The sequence below is a fragment of the Talpa europaea genome (assembly GCF_964194135.1).
Source record: "Talpa europaea genome assembly, chromosome: 15".
Taxonomy (NCBI): Eukaryota; Metazoa; Chordata; class Mammalia; order Eulipotyphla; family Talpidae; genus Talpa; species Talpa europaea.
The window spans coordinates 73,654,689-73,671,937 of record NC_140083.1 but is presented as its reverse complement, the minus strand read 5'-3'; the positions used below and the strand labels follow the sequence as shown (position 1 = coordinate 73,671,937).

At 43.5% G+C, this 17,249-nt stretch overlaps 1 protein-coding gene across 2 annotated transcripts in view; it reads left to right on the top strand.

Annotated features, from left to right (window-relative positions):
* Window positions 1-4,086: 4,086 nt before the first annotated feature.
* The window catches only part of LOC311185314 (sodium- and chloride-dependent GABA transporter 2), a gene marked incomplete at its 5' end in the record, with an annotated part of 31,662 nt that continues 18,499 nt past the window's right edge, over window positions 4,087-17,249 (top strand). The window contains 2 exons of one of the 2 annotated variants that reach the window (XM_084255948.1): window positions 4,087-4,288; window positions 15,303-15,437. In XM_084255948.1, the coding sequence (XP_084112074.1) occupies window positions 4,087-4,288; window positions 15,303-15,437 (337 nt within the window). The remainder of the gene's footprint in view (window positions 4,289-15,302; window positions 15,438-17,249) is intronic. The other variant, XM_084255949.1, reaches the window with a different exon arrangement.

The following is a 17,249-nucleotide window of genomic DNA, read 5'->3' as shown; positions in this document are numbered from 1 at the left end:
ATAAATAAATAAATAAATAAATAAATAAATCTTTAAAAAAGAAAAGAAAAGAAAATGTCCCTGTTCACTGCGAATCATCTCTTGAGGATAATAATGGCTCCCAAATGAGGGCTTGCAGTGTGTCAGGCCTTTCACCCATCTCCTGACACCCCACACCAAATTTGCAGGGTAAGGAATATTTTCCCCTTTTAATAGATGAGAAAAGAACATGTTCAGAAGTTGAACACCTTGCTCAAGGTCACAGACAGGAATGTGATGGGAGCAGGACTCAAAACCTGGGCCATCTAACCCCAGAGGCCCAAGAGCTTTCCACTGTCTGCGCTTCAGCAAGTAGCTGAGCTGGGTGCTGGGCCTTGGTCCTCCTGAACGAACAGATGACCCTCTGCTCCTCACAGTGGTTCTGGGGGGACCGGCCCAAACAACTCCTTCACCGATGAGGGATTTAGGACTTTGCTTGGTTTTTGGTATTTTTAAACATTTTTGTTGCAGTAACATTGGTTCCTATCACTGTGTTTTAGGGGTTCAGGTCTACACCTCTTCAAAAATGTTATTATACCACGTAAGGATTTGCTTCGTTTTAAAATTGGCACTTCCTTTTCTTTATTGGCTCAAAACACTATTTAAAAAATCAATTCTAGTACCTTACTTAAAATCTCAAATGAGGGCCTCCCCTGGTGGCGCAGCAGTTGAGCGCTGGGCTACGAAGCTCTCCTGCCGCCCGCTGCTCCCCTCAGCAGTGTATTTCGTCAGTCTGCCTGCTCTGCTCCCCGCCCTGGCTCTGGTGAATTCTCTCACCCTCCCTCGCTTCTGACTGTACCCAGTGCTTGTTTAAATAAATAAATAAATCTTTAAAAAATAATAATAAAATAAAATAAAATCTCAAATGATAAGGCAGCTTAAAAAATGGACTTAAAAAATATCCCTTGCTCCTTGTCCTGACCCCTCACCCCTTCTCTCTGAATGTAACTACTATTAACCATTTTGTGAATACTTCCCCAGATTTTTCTACTTGTATATAAATGTGTGTGTGTGTGTGTGTGTGTGTTTAGGCAGTTTTTCACTTTTCAGAATTCTATGTGTGTCTTTATTTTAACTCACTGTCTACTGGAAATCGTCAGCTGCAGAAGGGTACGATAAAGGCAATCTTAATCTCTGCAGCACCTGACCAAAGAAACACCTCTTCTTGATAGATTTATGGGAGCACTTGAGCTGGAGAAAGGTGGAAGGTAGGATCCTCTAGAGAGACCCCGAGGTCACCAAGAAGGACAAGCACGTGAGCTGCAGAGAGGACAGCAAGTGGCCCATAAACTCACCAGCAACTGTCCTGACCTACCCGGTGAGCACACGCTCCTCACTCCTCAGGCTGTGAAATGCTCCAGTGTGCTAGTAGTCTGGTGCCGAGAGGAGGGGAGGCGGCGGAGGGGGGCAGGAGGGCGGAATGTGGGCCGGGCTGAGTTTAGAATTACAAGTGCCACAGAGGATCTGGAATCACACTTTAAATAGCCCGCACCTTCCCCTTGCCCCTCAGATAATTCTCACCTCCCTCCCCTCCCCACTGGACCTCTGGCAGCAATTTTACTAAGGTTGGTAACATTTTCATCTCCCCCCCCCCATTTCTGGGTCTCAAAGCTGGTTGGTGGGTTCCATGGGACTTACAGTCAAAGGATTTGGGGGATCCTTTCCTAGAAAATACGTTTCTGACGTTTATGTGTGCACATGGAAGCTGTTTCCTTAACTTTGTGAAATTTTAGTGACTGTTTATTTAAGGCACAATGTGATTTGAAGAAAGGGGATTCTAGATTGAGAGAAAAAACAACGAGGTTTAACTCCAAGAAATGAAGGCTTTCTTCTCTGAAGTGTCTGAACACAGACACTTTAACAGGATTGAAAGAAAATGAACACTCGTGTGCCTGTGACTCTACTAAGTGCTGTCACAGATACATATCTATCTCCTCCTTTCATTCTTGGAGCTAAGCAAACAAAGACAGTGTAATTGATTAACTTCCCTGAAGTCAGTGAGTGATGGGGGCACTAGCGAAGAAGACTTGAACCCCGCCTTGTGTGACCCTATAGCTCTGTTCTTTCAACAGTGCCACCTCTGAGAAAGCGGTATCCGAATGAGGCAAAGGGCACACAGAATAGGACTGTTTCTTCCAGGGGGGCCTGGGAGTATGAAGAAGTGAAGGGAGATGACTTGCCATAATTGGGAGACAGCTATCAGGTGATAAAGGGAGTCCAGACTGGCCCCCATACTAGACAAGCTTCTTGAAAGGACTGAGGTAACTCCTAAGGACCCCATGCTGGGCTTCTCCTTCTTGGCCCACAAATAGTCTTTGGGGCCCACTCCCTAATTTATCAAACAAACAAAGATGCCTATGGTTCCCTGAGCTTCTCAGTAGCTCTCTGCCTCTCTTAAGTAGCCACTGGAGGAGGCGGAGTCACAGGATGTGGCCAGATAGGGGACCCACTGACAAAGTTCTCATACATGAACTTTTTTTGAGGCGCAGGAAAAAAAAATCATCTTCCTGATTCTCCAGTAAAGGGAGCCCTGATGCACTGGGGGGAGAGAGTCATGATAGACGCTTATCTTCGACACTGTGATCAACTAAGGCAGCCAGCATAATTGAAAGGATGTAGTTGAAAGAGTGAGTTTAAGTCCTGGCTGTGCAATTTGCTAGATGGAGCAGTCATGTTATTTAACCTCTCTGAGGGGCAGCTTCCCTGTTTATCAAGCGGAGGAAAGGCTGTTGTCCTCCCAGGCTGTTAAGTGGAATGAATGAAATAAATGTTTGGAAAGGGCGAACTTTACAGTAGCTGCTTCCTACACGTGCGCCACGCCCAGGTTCATTCTCCGTCCCAAGAAGGGGCTGGAGTGGAGCGTTTCCAGCAGGGTTTGGGAATGTGGTTTTTAAAACTCGTTTTAGGTGTTCTTCTCTACTGGAGCAGATTCCTGCATTTGTCATTACCAGAAAGGAAAAGGAGCCTGTAGTTTGTCTTATGTTGATTTCAGAGAGGGATGAAGAAATGGAAAATCAACTCGTCTAATTTAGGGTTCCTTGTCCCAGTCGACCTCTCTCATTGTTTGGGAAGGCTTTTTTTTTTTAGCTGCTTTTTATTTTTGTAAATCAAAAATAAAACTTGTTCTTTGATTAAAATGTCTTAAATATAGATAAGGAAAATATTCCTATCGTCTAGCCATTGTGTAAGGAATATTTTGGAAGATAATTTTTCAGGGCCTATCAATACTTGATAAAATATTTTTTCGAGCATACCCATACTGTATGTGCTGTTTTTGGATGATTTTCACTTCACAAATAGCGAACACCTTCTCACCTCATTACTTTCTGCAAAAACGATTTTTAATGATTATAGAGTAGCCCGTTGTATGTATCTGCCATAACTTATTAGCCTATCTACAATTTTTGAATAGTTATATACTTTCTCATTTTTTGCTGTTATTAAAAACGGACATCCAGGGCCTCCCCTGGTGGTGCAGTGGTTGAGTGCTGGGTTACGAGGCTGCCCACAGCCTCTGCAGTGCCGGTTCGATCCCCGGCCACCAGCGAGCATGCCACAAAAAAAAAAAAAAAAAAAGACATCCTCAATGGCAAATCTTTACCCACGGTCACACAGTTATTTCCTTAGAGTACATGCCTGCAAAGAAAATTGGTGGCTTTGAGGATATACAAAAATCCCTTTCAACTGTCCCCCATACAGAGAAGAGAGACAGCGAAGCAGGTGCTCTGTAGACAGGCCTGGGTGTAGGATGGCAGGGAGAAGCTAGACACCCCAAGGCCTGTGTCAATTATTCCATGTCCACAAGCTCGAATCCAAGCGTCCTGTGGAGTGGAAGCAACATCTGTTTGGAAGCAACAAAATAAACATCAATGCTTTCTTTCTGAAACAGGAAAGGAATATATATTCTCAGCACCTGTTACCCAGTCATTACCAACAAGAGGGGCTCACGGTATACAGACCTCTTCAGGGCATTTATTCCTCTGGGACTTTGCTGGTGAAGGAAGGGGCAAGGTATTTCTTCTGAGGTCCCCAGTAGTAACAGAGCACCCTGCTTGTTTTCCAGGTGGGATGGATAGCAGGGTCTCGGGTACAGCCAGTAATGGAGAGACAAAACCAGCGTACCCGATCGTGGCAAGGGCAGAGGAAGATGCTACTCTGGAGCGGGGGCACTGGAACAACAAGATGGAGTTTGTGCTGTCAGTGGCCGGGGAGATCATTGGCCTAGGCAACGTCTGGAGGTTTCCCTATCTCTGCTACAAAAATGGGGGAGGTGAGAGCCACCACGCCATCCCCCACCCCAGAAGGAGGCTGGCTCCATCTCCTGCTGCCCTCTGGGGAGGGCATAACCACTAGAATGCTGGAGTTGGAAGGACTGTTAGAAGTCGTTAAGGACACTGCAGGAGACCGAGACCTAGACAGATGACGTGACTTTCCCGGGGTCTTTCTCTTATGGCGTGGTGTCCGAGAAATAGGACTATAGGCTGGAGCCAGGTGGATCGGAGTCCAGATTCTGGCTCTGCTACTTACTATCTGTGTAATCCTGGGCAGGTGACTTCCGCCCTCTGAGCCTCCCGCTGCGATAGTAACACCTGCCTTTCAAGGTTGTTGTAAGGGGTAGAGGTAATGTGCATAAAGAGCTAATAAATGGTGATATGTTGGTGATGATGGTGATACCAAACTGCCCAGTGATCTTGAGACTCCTCAGCCTTGGCCCTGAGGCCCCCACCTGCCTCTTTGCTGGATTGTGACATTCCCTGAGCCATCGTTACCCTCCCCCACAGGGTAGTCTTCCTTAAAAAATGTCCCACTGGAAACGTGTGTGTGTGTGTGTGTGTGTGTGTGTGTGTGTGAAACTCTTAACTCTTTACCAGATGTTTGTTGGCTCCTCACTCCCCTCCATTCCAACCCCCAGGGAACTCAGATACCCCCACAATAGTGGTGGTGATTTTGCCTCCACCAGCTCACTTTCAGACACTGTCAGGTCTCTGTGGGGAGCCCCAGAGGGATTTCCCAGGTCCTGGAATGTTCTGATTGGGCAGCAGGTTAGGCCGTCTTCTTGTCGATGTTGGTAAAGTGTGGGAGGGTTTGGGCTCCTTGTGTACTTGTGAAGTGAAATGCAACCTGGGCCAGAGGAAGGTGGGGGTGGGGCAGAGGTGGGTCACCAGGGGAAAAGCTGAGAGGAACAGGCCACAGGGAAGGGAGGTGACTTAATGCCACACCCCCCCCTTTTGCAGGGCAGCAGGAGGCTCCAAAGGCATCAAGTTCAGCGTCTCTGCGGTCTGGGGAGAGAAAGCATACACTGAGTGGAGAGAGGAGAGCTAGGGAGACACAGGGAGATGCTCCAAGCTCATAGACTCGTGCTCTTAGGTTTGTGGCAACTGGGGATTGGCCCTGAGGTTGGAGGTTAACCTGTATTTTTCCAGAGGGAGTGGGAATGAGCTAATAAGTCTTTTCACCCTAGCAATTTCTGGCCAGCAGCCTGAAGCGACAGGACTTTGCTCAGCTGCCTTGTGAAGGAAGGAGAGAGTCTCCCACCTCCCAACGCACATGCTCTTGGGAATTGAGACCCCAGCACTCTCCCTTCAGGGGCTTGGGTGGAGCGATGGGGCTGGGGGGAGGGGCAGCCTGGAGGCTAAGTGGGGCTTTGGGACTCTGTGGAACCTGGAAGCCAGCTTAGCCTCTCACGTGGCAGGAAGATTGGGTGGTGAGCAGCTTTCCCCAAGCCTCTCTGGCATTGGGTTAAGACTGGCCTGGGAATTAGCAAGAATGGCAGGAAGAGGCAGCAGTTGTCGCACAGAATCACTGCGCTGGAGAAGGGGAAGAAAGTGGAGCAGTGGCAGAAGCAGCTGGCGATGTGGTTTCCCAGTTTCATTTTCCTGGCAGTGTTTGGGTCTGAGCCTGCCTCTGCACTAAGTGTGTGCAGCCTGGGGTGGGCGGGAGGTCTTGGATGCAGAGACAGACCGGGGAGCAGAGTGTCTGCAGCCCTTGGTTTTTCACAGGGGTGCTTGTGAGGAAAGGGGAGGCAGAAGTGTAGCTGCTGTGGCGCCTTCGCGCCCCCTCCCCCCAGCCTGCCTTCCAATGTGCTGATTCTGAGGGACAGTGGAGACATTTTAGGGGTCTTAGATGCAGCCAAGTTCTCTTTCTTTAATCTGCACACCACCATCCACAATCTCTTCCCTCAACAAGCACAGGGCCTTGGGACTCCTCTCCTCTCCCTTGATGGACGTCAGCAGCTGGGGGAAGTGTTCTGAGGGGCTTTGGAACTGGAGGCTGATGCCCAGGTTTGCTGTGAAAGGCATGAGTCAGCCAGGGCCACGGGATGAATGAATGGAAAGACTCCTTTGCCAAGGGAAGGGGATTAACCAAGAAGCACATGGTCGTAAGGACCTAGACACGCTTGCTTTTCTGTTTCTTGGTATTCTCAGTGCTTTAGCCTTTCTGTCATCATTTCACATCCTGGTCTCAGGAGCAAAACAAACTCCCACTGAGACTGGTGCTAAGGGTTCCTGTTGTCATCTCCTTATGTCTTCGCAAAGGAGACACTGCTGCCTCCTTATTTGTGCTGATGTGGGGGGAGGGGGGGTGGAGACCACTTAAATGGTTTTGATTCCTTTCCTCCTGGCTTTGTGATTTTATTTAAATCCATGACTCTCAGATTGGTGCTTGGTCTTCTGGGGGATGAGAGGAATGTTTTGAACAAGTTCTGGGTGTTCCTAGAACAAGGATGCTAGGGTACTCTGGGGTACTCAGCCCAGTTTGGGGCCCTTTCTCTTAATCCATAGCTTTAAGCAGCACTGTTTGTGTAAGGGTCAGCAGGGGGAGGACACATGAGGACTATTTATTTAGTGACCAGGTCAAGGATGAAAGAGTCCCTCAAATACAATTTTTTTAATAATTTTTAAATTTTTTTATACCATTGTTCACTTTTAAACAATATTTGCTTCCCCCACCCCCTCAGGTGCAGTCCCCATAGAATTTCCTTCCCCAACGCACCCGCGCACCATCACCTCAGTGCCCTGTGCTCCTCCCTCCCTCCCTCTGATCCCTCTCCCGCCTCCTCCCCTGCAGGATGTTTCTGGTTTACAATTGTCTGTTTTTGCTTTGTTGTGGTTTGTACTGTTATTATTATTATTATTATTATTATTTAAAGATGTATTTATTTATTTATACAAGCACTGGGTACAGTCAGAAGTGCAGGAGGGGGTGAGAATATTCACCAGAGTCAGAGTGGAGGGCAGAGCAGGCAGACCGAGGAAATACACTGCTGAGGGGAGCAGCGGGCGGCAGGAGAGGTCTGCGCGCCATGTGGGACCCTCACCCGGTGGCCGGGGATCAAACCCGTGCTGCAGAGGCTGTGGGCAGCTTCGCAACCGAACGCTCAACCACTGCACCACCAGGGAGGCCCACTGTTATTATTTTTTTACACTGATGTCTTATTTGGTTCCCCTATATTCCTGCTATAAGTGAAACCATCCGATATTTTTCTTTTTCCTTCTGGCTTATTTCACTGAGCATAATTCCTTCTAGCTCCATCCATGTTGCTGTGAATGGCATGAGTTCATCTTTTTTGATTGCTGAACAATATTCCATTGTGTATATATGCCACATTGTCTTGATACAGTCATCTATTTTGGGGCATTTGGGTTGTTTCCAGGTTTTACCTATTGTAAATAGTGTTGCAGTAAACATAGGGGTACAGGTGTTCTTTGGAATCAATGTTTTTGTGTCATTTGGGTAGATCCCTAGTAGTGGAATTGCCAGGTCATATGGTAGCTCCATTTTTAGTAGACTGAGGAATCTCCAGACAGCTTTCCATAGTGGTTGGACCAAAGCATAATTTTAATTCCAAACCAACAATGTATGTGATGTCTTCTTTGGTTCCTTCCAGCTTTCACATTGGGTAGATCCAATTTTTTTTTTTTAAGATTTATTTTTTATTTATACAATAGCTGGGGTGCAGGCCAGAGGTGTGGGAGGATGAGAGGATTCACCAGAGACAGAGCGGGGAGCAGAACAGGCAGACTACCGAAGTACACTGCTGAGGGGAGAGGTGAGTGAGGCAGGAGAGGTCTGCTGCGCCACGTGGGTATCTCCCTGGCTGGCCAGGAATCGAACCTGGGCTGCAGAGGCTGCAGACAGCTTCACAGCACTGCGCTCAACCGGCTGTGCCCCCAGGGAGACCCTGGATAGATCCAATTTGGAATGAGTTTCAGAGGAAGGCTATACTAGAACAGGTCAACAGTTGAACAATTGTGGTTGAAAGCCAGGAAGCTGAGAACGTGGTATAAAGAAACTCATCAAAAATTGGAAGCCATTAGGAGGCTTTCTCAGGAGATGGAGATCATCTCTCCCCTGCTGTCCAGACCCTGGCCACCAAAGCAGTTGCCTCATCCTAGTGACTTTCTAGAGTCTCCGGTCTTAGCCAGTTGCCTCAAACCTTGTCCTCGTGGGATTCCCACTGTAGCGGAACGAGACAGACACAAACACAGTAAGCAGAATTGCAGACCCTACCAGCAGGTAGTGAGCTCTGGGAAAAAGACCAAGGAGAGCTGGAAAAGACTATTGGGACTGGGAGTGAGGGTGGGCCACATGGGGAACATTCGAGCAAAGACTTATTTGGCCCTGTGGATACTGAGCATGAAAGAACTTTAGGCAAAGGAAGCAAAGGATTGGATGGTCTCAAGGCAAGAGGCTGGACTGGCTTATTTGAGGAGTAAATAGATGAGTCAGAGGAGCAAATAGGGTGGGGAGTGCAGGTCATACAGCTGTCTTGTCAGCCATTATATGACTTGGACTTTAATGACATGGTGGCTGGGGGTTTTGAGCAGGAGTGGCAGAACCTGACACCTTTAAATAATCTTTCTGGATGCTGTGGTGAGAACAGATTGTGGGGAAGAAAGGGCAGAAGGAGCAGTGACAAGGTGAAAAGTCTTGGAGTCATCCTTGACTCCCTTCTTTCCCGCATGACTGTTGACCACGCCCACACACCCAGATCCTGGGCTTTCAACACGAAGGTCTCCAGCTCAGGGCCCCCAGCTGCCAGCAGACCCAGCAGGCCTGGGACTGGAGAGCCCCTGTGAGGCGCCAACAGAAGGTCCCAGACCTGGGCCTCCCAGAAGTGGGGATCTTAGAGGGGGAGCTTTGTGGGGGAAAGGTGGCAACCAGAGAAACCTCAGCTCTAGACTATACGGAGGGGGCAGGATGGTGTCTGGGTGAGGGATTGATTCCAGGGAACTTCTAGCATCAGGGGACACTTGATGACCGTAGATGCTGAAGGAGCACTTTTCTTCATATAGGAGTAATAAACAGTACATGGCAATTTTCCCCCATTTTTAATTGCTCTGTGCCCGCTATTGGTCAGATTAACGTTGATGACGGCATAAAGCTGTTCGTGACAGCTCCGTTGCTCATAGGAGACATCATCAGTTCATGTTTTTAAAAAAATCAGCTGGCGCATTACTAATGAGCCCACAGAGCATGCTTCTTCAGAGCAGGGTGGGCTGCAGAGTGATTCCATGCTAGGATGGGCATGTTTTCTCCCATCTGGTGGGGAAAATGCCAGAACATTCTAGAACTTGGGGGACAGAGACTAAATGGGGCATCAGGGGGTGCAGGTAACCACGCACACCCTCCTTCATCTCCAAAACTAAATCCACCTTTTAGTGGGGTGACTGGGTCTTGGGTGGGAAAAGAGGCAGTGTGCCCACAGGACTCCCCAGCCCCTCTTGAGCTCAACCCCACCCCCCGCCCCTTCCTCACCTTCAGGGCCTTTGACTCTGCCTGGTGAGTGCGGACCTTGTCCTTTGTCCAGGCCGCCTCAGTGCTCAGAGGCAGAGGAGGAGGGGAGCAGAGCTGACCACAGACCCAGGGCAGTTAAACATTGGCTTGGCTGATTGGGAAAGTGCAGGGAGATGGAGATAGCAGGGAGGCTTGGGCTGGGCTGAAGACTGTCTCTTTGCTGTGTTCCTGACGCTCGCAGTGACAGTTCGTATCAGCTACTGAGTTCTCTGTTCCCTATTGCCCAACAAGTCTGCAATTGATTTATGGGCTTATTAGGCTGAATTATTTACGACCTTTATGTCTTTGTCCTTGTGGTAATCAAGTGCTTCCCTCCGTGCTTGAATGATGGATGTGTTGTAGGCTCCAAGCCAGAGATATAGAAGGTGAAGAGCTGAAGAACTCTATTCCCAATTAACTTTTGTTTTGAACAGTTTTATTAGGGTACACATGACTCACAATAAATTGCACAGATTTCAAGTGCACAATTTGACAGTTTTTGACATTTATATACATCCATGAGACCATTGCCATAAATCAAGATAATAAAAGATATCCATCCTCGCCCCCAAATGTCCTCCTGTCTGTTTCTCCCACCTCTGACTCTGCTACCCCATTCCACTGAAATCACAGATACTTTTTAAAAATACGTATTTCCAGTTTAACAGGTTTATTAAGAGATTTGTTTTTATTTATGCATACAAGAACTGGGGTGTAGGCCAGAGGTATGGGGGGGTGAGAGGACTCACTAGAGACAGAGTGGGGAGCAGAACAGGTTGATGCACTGAAATATACTGCCGAGCAGAGCAGAGGGCAAGACATGTGGGTCAGCTCCCTGACCAGGGATTGAACTTGTGGCCCAGTGCCTGGTGATGGTTTGATAGTGCTGAGACTTTAGCCCCTGCACCACCAGGGAGGCCTGAGAGATTTTTTTGACATATAATGTAGATAAGGTTAATACATTGTACATGATGACTTGACTCACATACATATATTGCAAAATGACAGCCACAGTCAGGTGATTCACCACTTCCATCCTCTCACATAATTACCCTGACAGTTTTTTTTGTGATGATAACAGATAACATTTAAGAGCTACTCCCTCAGCAACATTCAAGTTTATAACATAGTTGAGTTCACAGTAGTCACTGTGCTGTATGGTAGATCCCCAGTGTTTATTCATCTTAGAACTGAAGGTCTGTACTCGCCCCCAGCCCAGGCAACCACCATTCTGTTCTCCATTTCCACAAATTTGGCCTTTGTAGACTCCATAGACATGGGAACATACAGTATCTGCCTTTCTCTGTCTGATTTATTTCTCTTAGCGTCAAGCCCTCGATGTTCATCACAAAATGCAGTATTTCCTTTTTTTATGGATGAATAATTTTCCATGCATCTGTCGATGGATACTTAGGCTGTTTCCATTCTACAAACCTGTTTTCTGTCAATACTGCTGTCATGATTAATTTGCATTTCCTAGAATTTTACATAAATGGAAACATTCAATATGTATTTTTCTTTCTCTGGCTTCATTCACTTGGCATAATTATTTTGAGATTCATCCATATTTTTCATGTGTCAGTAGCTCATTCTTTGTTATTGTAAAGAATGTATCCCATTCTATGCATGCACTATAATAATTTTTTTATCTGTTCTCTTGTTGATGGACATTTGTTTTGTCTCCATGTTTTAGCTATTACAGCTAAACCGGCTTTCTGCACAAGTCCTTGTAAGAATATATAGTTTTATTTCTGATGGTTAATACCTAGGAGGGAATGACTGGATTACATGGTAGTTGCACATTTAACTTTTTAAGGAACAACCAAACACTTTTCCAAAATAGTTGTACCATTTTACATTCTTGCCAGTGGTGCATGAGAGTCCCAGTTTCCCCACATCTTTCCAATACTTGGTGAAACTTTTAAATTTTAACTTTCTAATTGTCATGTAATATATTTTTTGAAGATTTATTTTATTTATTTAAGCATAAAAGAGCTGGGATGTAGGCCAGAGGTGCGGGAGGTGAGCAGATTCTCCAGAGACGGAGTGGGGAGCAAACAGGTGGATTGACTGAAATAAATTGCTGAGGGGAACTACGGGTGAGACAGGAGAGGTCTGCTGTGCCATGTGGGTTAGTTCCTGGCTGGGGGTCGAACTCATGCAGCAGCAGCTGCCAACAGTTGCATACTGATAAGACTTAACCCCTTTCACCACGGGGGGGGGGGTCGTCCTAATTGGCATGTAATGTTATTTCATAATCATTTAAACAAAATTTCTCAAATTTTAGATGTACAACATAACGATTTGATATTTGTATGTATCATGAAGAGATCATCATAATAAATCAGTTTACATCCATCACCACACAAAGCTACATTTTTTTTCATGTGGTAAGTGAGAAGAAACTTTAAGGTCTGCTCTGTTAACAATTTTCAAATATGCAATACAGTATTATCAACTATAGTTACCATACTGTACTGTATATCACCAGGCTTCACTTATTTTATAACTGGAAGTTGTACCTTTTGAACTCCTTTACCCACTTCATCCATCTCTAACCCCCATCTGTGGCAACCACCTATCTGCTCTCTGTATCTATGAGTATGGTTTGTTTTTTGTTTTTTTATTTCCTTAATAAATGAGATTATACATCCTTGTCTTTCTCTGACTGACTTATTTCACTTCACATTGCAATCTGTAGATTGTTTTAGGTAGTAAGGATATTTTGACAATATTAATTCTCCTAATCCTTGAGCTCAGAATATCTTTCTGTTTATTTGCTTTGCCTTCAATTTTCTTTTGTCAGTGTCTTACAGTTTTCAGTGTATAGGTCTTTCACCTACTTGGTTAAATTTTTTTTTTTAAGATTTATTTATTTATGTTTACAAAAACTGGGATACAGGCTGGAGGTGTGTTGGGGGGGGGCGAGGGTGAGAGGATTCACCAGACACAGAGTTGGGAATAGAACAGGCAGACTGAAATACACTGCTGAGGGGAGCAGGGGGCGAGTCAGGAGAGGTCTGCTGCGCCATGTGGGTAGCTCCTGGCCGAGGAGCGAACTCATGCTGCAATGGCTGCAGTTAGCTTCATAGGTTGTGTCTTAGGCCCTTGTGCCACCGGGGAGGCACTCCTTGGTTAAATTTATTGCCAGGTATTTCACCCTCTTGGTTAAATTTACTCCCAGGTATTTGAGTCTTTCTGATGCAAATGTAAAAAATGGGATTGTTTCTTTAATTCCCTTTCTGATAGTTTGTTATTAGCATTTAGGAAAGTAACTGATTTTTGTATATTGATTTTGTGTCCTGTAACTTTGTTTAATTTCTGTTGTTTTTTTTTTTTGATAGAGTCTTTAGGATTTTCTATATATAAGATCATGTCATCTGCAAATAGTTACATTTCTTTTCTAACTTGTATGCCTTTTGTTTCTTTTTCTTGATCTCATTGTCATTTTAATTTATATTTTCTCAGTGATTAATATGTGCTTATTTGCAACCCAGGTATCTTCTTTGGTGAAAGTCCGTTCAATTTTTCTGAGCATTAAAAAAAATCGATTGCTTTGTTACTATTGAATTTTGAGGCTAATTTATATAGTTTGACACAAGCCCTTTATCAGATATAAATTTTGCATTTTTTCTCATTCTGTATTATATTTTTTCTTTTCTTAAGTGTCTTTTTTAGAGAAAATGTAATTTTGATGAAATCGTTTCGGTTTGTTCTTTTTGGTGTCATGTAAAAGAAATCTTTGTTTAACTACAGGTCTGAAATATTTTCCCCAGTTTTATAATTTTAGGTTTATATTACAGTCTATAGCTGATTTTGGTTAATTTTAGTATATAATTAAGGTATGGATTTAAGTTCATTTTTTTTCATGTGTATGGATATCCTCCTGTTCCAGCATCATTTATTGAAAAGACTATCTTCTCTCCAATGAATTGCCTTTATACCTTTATCAAAAATCAGTCATCCATATATTTGTGGGCCTGTAGCTGGATTCTATTCTGTTCTATTGATCTGTTGTTTATTTTGATGCCAATACCACACTGTTTTACTTACCATAGCTTTATAATATAAATAAATATAATATACATATTTTGTATTATAAATATAAATATAATATAAATATTATAATATAAATCAGTTAGATTTAAGCCTAAAACAGTCTTTTTTCAAAGATGTTTGAATATTTCAGGTCTTCTGCTTTGTCATGTGAATTTTAGAATCTCTGTGTTAATTTCTACAAACAGCCTGTTGAGATTTTGAATGGGATTGCAGTGAATTTATTGGTCAATTTGGGAAAAATTGACTCTTTAATTTTCTGCCCCATGAAAATGACATCTCTCACCATTTATTTAGGTCTGTAACTTCTCTCAACAATATTTTGTGGTTGTGCGTATACATGTCTTTTCCATCTTTTGTCAGATTTATGCCTAAGTATTTCATATTTCTGGTGCAATTATGAATGGAATTATTTCTTAAATTTTACTTTATAATTTCTTGTTGCTAATGTGTAGAAATATAGTTGATGTTTGTGTGCTGATGTGTGTCCTGAAACCTTACTACATGAACTTATTGGTTCTAGTAGCTATTTTGTGCATTGCAAAGGATTTTCTTTCCTTTTTAAAGCCACTTAATGAGGTATGACTGATAAACAAAAAGCAGTATCATAATTCATGTATACAAATCAATGAATTTTTGTGATAATATACATCCATGAAATCATCACTACATTCAAAGATATAAACATTTTCATTATCTCCAAAAGTTTCCTCCTGCCTTCTTTTTTGTATTTTAGCATTTCTATGTTAAAAACTTAATGTAAGATGTATTCTCTTAGCAAATTTTTAAGTATACAATCCAGCATTGCAAAATACGCTAACGCTGTTTTGTGTGGTAGCTCCTGGGGACTTACTTTCTGAAACTGAAACTTTGTGCCTTTTGACCAACACCTCCCTGCTCCCCTCCCCTCCAGCCCTTGGTGACCACCACTGTATGAGTTTGACTATTTCATATTCTAAAGGACTTCCTGCATAGACTACCACGCGTCATCTGCAAACAAGTCGGTTTTATTTGTTTTTTTTCCAATCTGAACAGCTTTTAGTGCCTTTTCTTGCCTTCTTCCTAACGTTAAGAGCAATCGTTTCCTTGAAAAGAATTAAAAGCTGTGGACTGTGATAGTGATCCCAGATATCCAATATTCATTGAGTTCCTTGCTATTGCCACAGTTAGTGTTCTTTAAGCAACAATTGATATTTGATGGAGAGCAAGCCTTGGTAGGTATAGACGGAAACTTCGGAGTGAAAAAAGGTGCAAGGATTAGTTAGATCCTAGGAAACTGGTGATTCTTGATTTCTGCTGTGATTCCGGGTGTCTAGACTAATGTCCTTTGCAGTGTTGCATGTCCCCCACCCCAGGATTCTGACTGGCAGTGTGGGGCGGAAATGCAGGAGATGAATGTGGACCAGGAGGAGGCTAGTGCAGATAATGGACAGCCTGGTTTCTACCCGCAGGTGCCTTTTTCATTCCCTACCTCATCTTCCTCTTTACCTGTGGCATTCCTGTCTTCCTCTTGGAGATAGCACTGGGCCAGTACACCAGCCAGGGAGGCATCACAGCCTGGAGGAAGATCTGTCCCTTCTTTGAGGGTGAGTAGCTGTGTGATTCCAGGGTATCTGCACTGGCAGTTATAAACCTTATTAGGAATGACTGGATGGTTTAGCAACGGTGCTGATTGAAATAAAACTCTGTGTCTTCATGTTAAACCTTCCTCTTATGGGCCCAATACTGAGTTAATTACCCAACCCATTAGAGAATGGAGGACAAGATAAGTATGAGGCTGGGGCAAAGGCTTTAGGCTAAGTAAGTAGAGTGCAAAGCTATTTTGGCTATATAGTTAAGATAAAATAGTGATTTCGTTTTTTCAAAACAGATTTAATCAATTATAAAACACTTTCAAAGAGAATTTGAAATGAAAAAACAATTTTCATTAATAATTCTACCTTGTTAAAATAGCTATTTAAAACTTAGGGTGTTTTATTTCAATCTTTCTCTCCATGTGGAATTTTCTCTAAGATTGTGTTTTGAGATAATTGTATATTTACAGAAAGTTGAAAAAATGGTACAACGAAGTCACATATTTGCCCCAATGGTAACATCTCACATAACTATGGAAGAACATCAAAACCTTGAAAATGACGTTGGTACTGTCCAATTTCAGCCTTATTCAGATTTCACCAGTTTTCCATGTACTTCTGTGAGTTTTCCAATTTGTGTGAGTGTGTGTGTGTGTGTGTGTGTGTGTGTGTGAATTATTCTGTTCAATTTTATCACATATATAGATTTGTGTAACCACTCCCGCAATTACAACACATAACTGTTCCATCAGCACAAAGATCTCCTTCATGCTGCACATAGCCATGCTTCCCTCTCCCCTACTCACCCCTTACCTTTGACAGTCGCTAATCTGTTCTATATCTCTATAATGTTGTCCTCCTGAGAATGTTATATAAATGAAATTATACAGTGTATACCCTTTTGAGATTGACATTTTCACTCAGATCAATGCTCTTGAGATCTATCCAGACTCTTCTTATATCAGTAATTCATTCCTTTTTGTTGCAAAGTAGTATTTCACAGTCTGGATATACCACAATTATTTAACCACTCACCCACTGAAAAACAGTTGTGTTGTTTCCAGTCTGAGGGAAGTTCACATATCTAATAATATGGAATATGCAATTTCTTTTTCTGTTTTTCAGTAAGTATTATTTTCCACACAATAATCATTTAATGATTGCATCAACTTCCATCAAGTGGCTATATCATGATTTATTTAATAGTTCTCTGTAGTTTTTTGCCTTTTTAAATTTCTTATAAAATTGTCATTTTCATCTATGATGAATATATTTGCTGAGCTATCACCTCCAACCCCCTTTTTGGGAATTTTTTTCTTTGGGATAATATCCCAGGGTTAGGATCATTGGATCAAATGGGCAACAAAGTTGATCTGGCTTATAAATTGTCCTAGTGAAGTGTTATGCTGACTTATAACAGCACTAGAAACGAGTAAGCATCTTTCCCCCATATCTTTAACAACTCTGAGCTTTATCAGTGGGTCCCAAGCTTGTCTCCACATTGGCACCACCAGGAGAACTTCAAACTATCCTGGGACTGTGATTTAAATGGTCTGGAGTCTGGTCTGGGCTTTGGAATTTTAAAAATATCCCCTAGATAATTCTAATGTACAGACAAGTTTGGAAATCACGGAGTTATATCATCTGCAAAAAAATCTCAGTGGGGTCTTAGATGCAGGATTCAGTGGAGTTGTAGATAGTATCTCTCTGTGTTGCATTTTTGACACCTACAATTATAAGGGAGAGGGAATGTATTTAAAGGACATCATTTCACCCTTTGTATTTTCTCTTCTATGAATTGTCTGTTCTTGCTCTTAATATGTG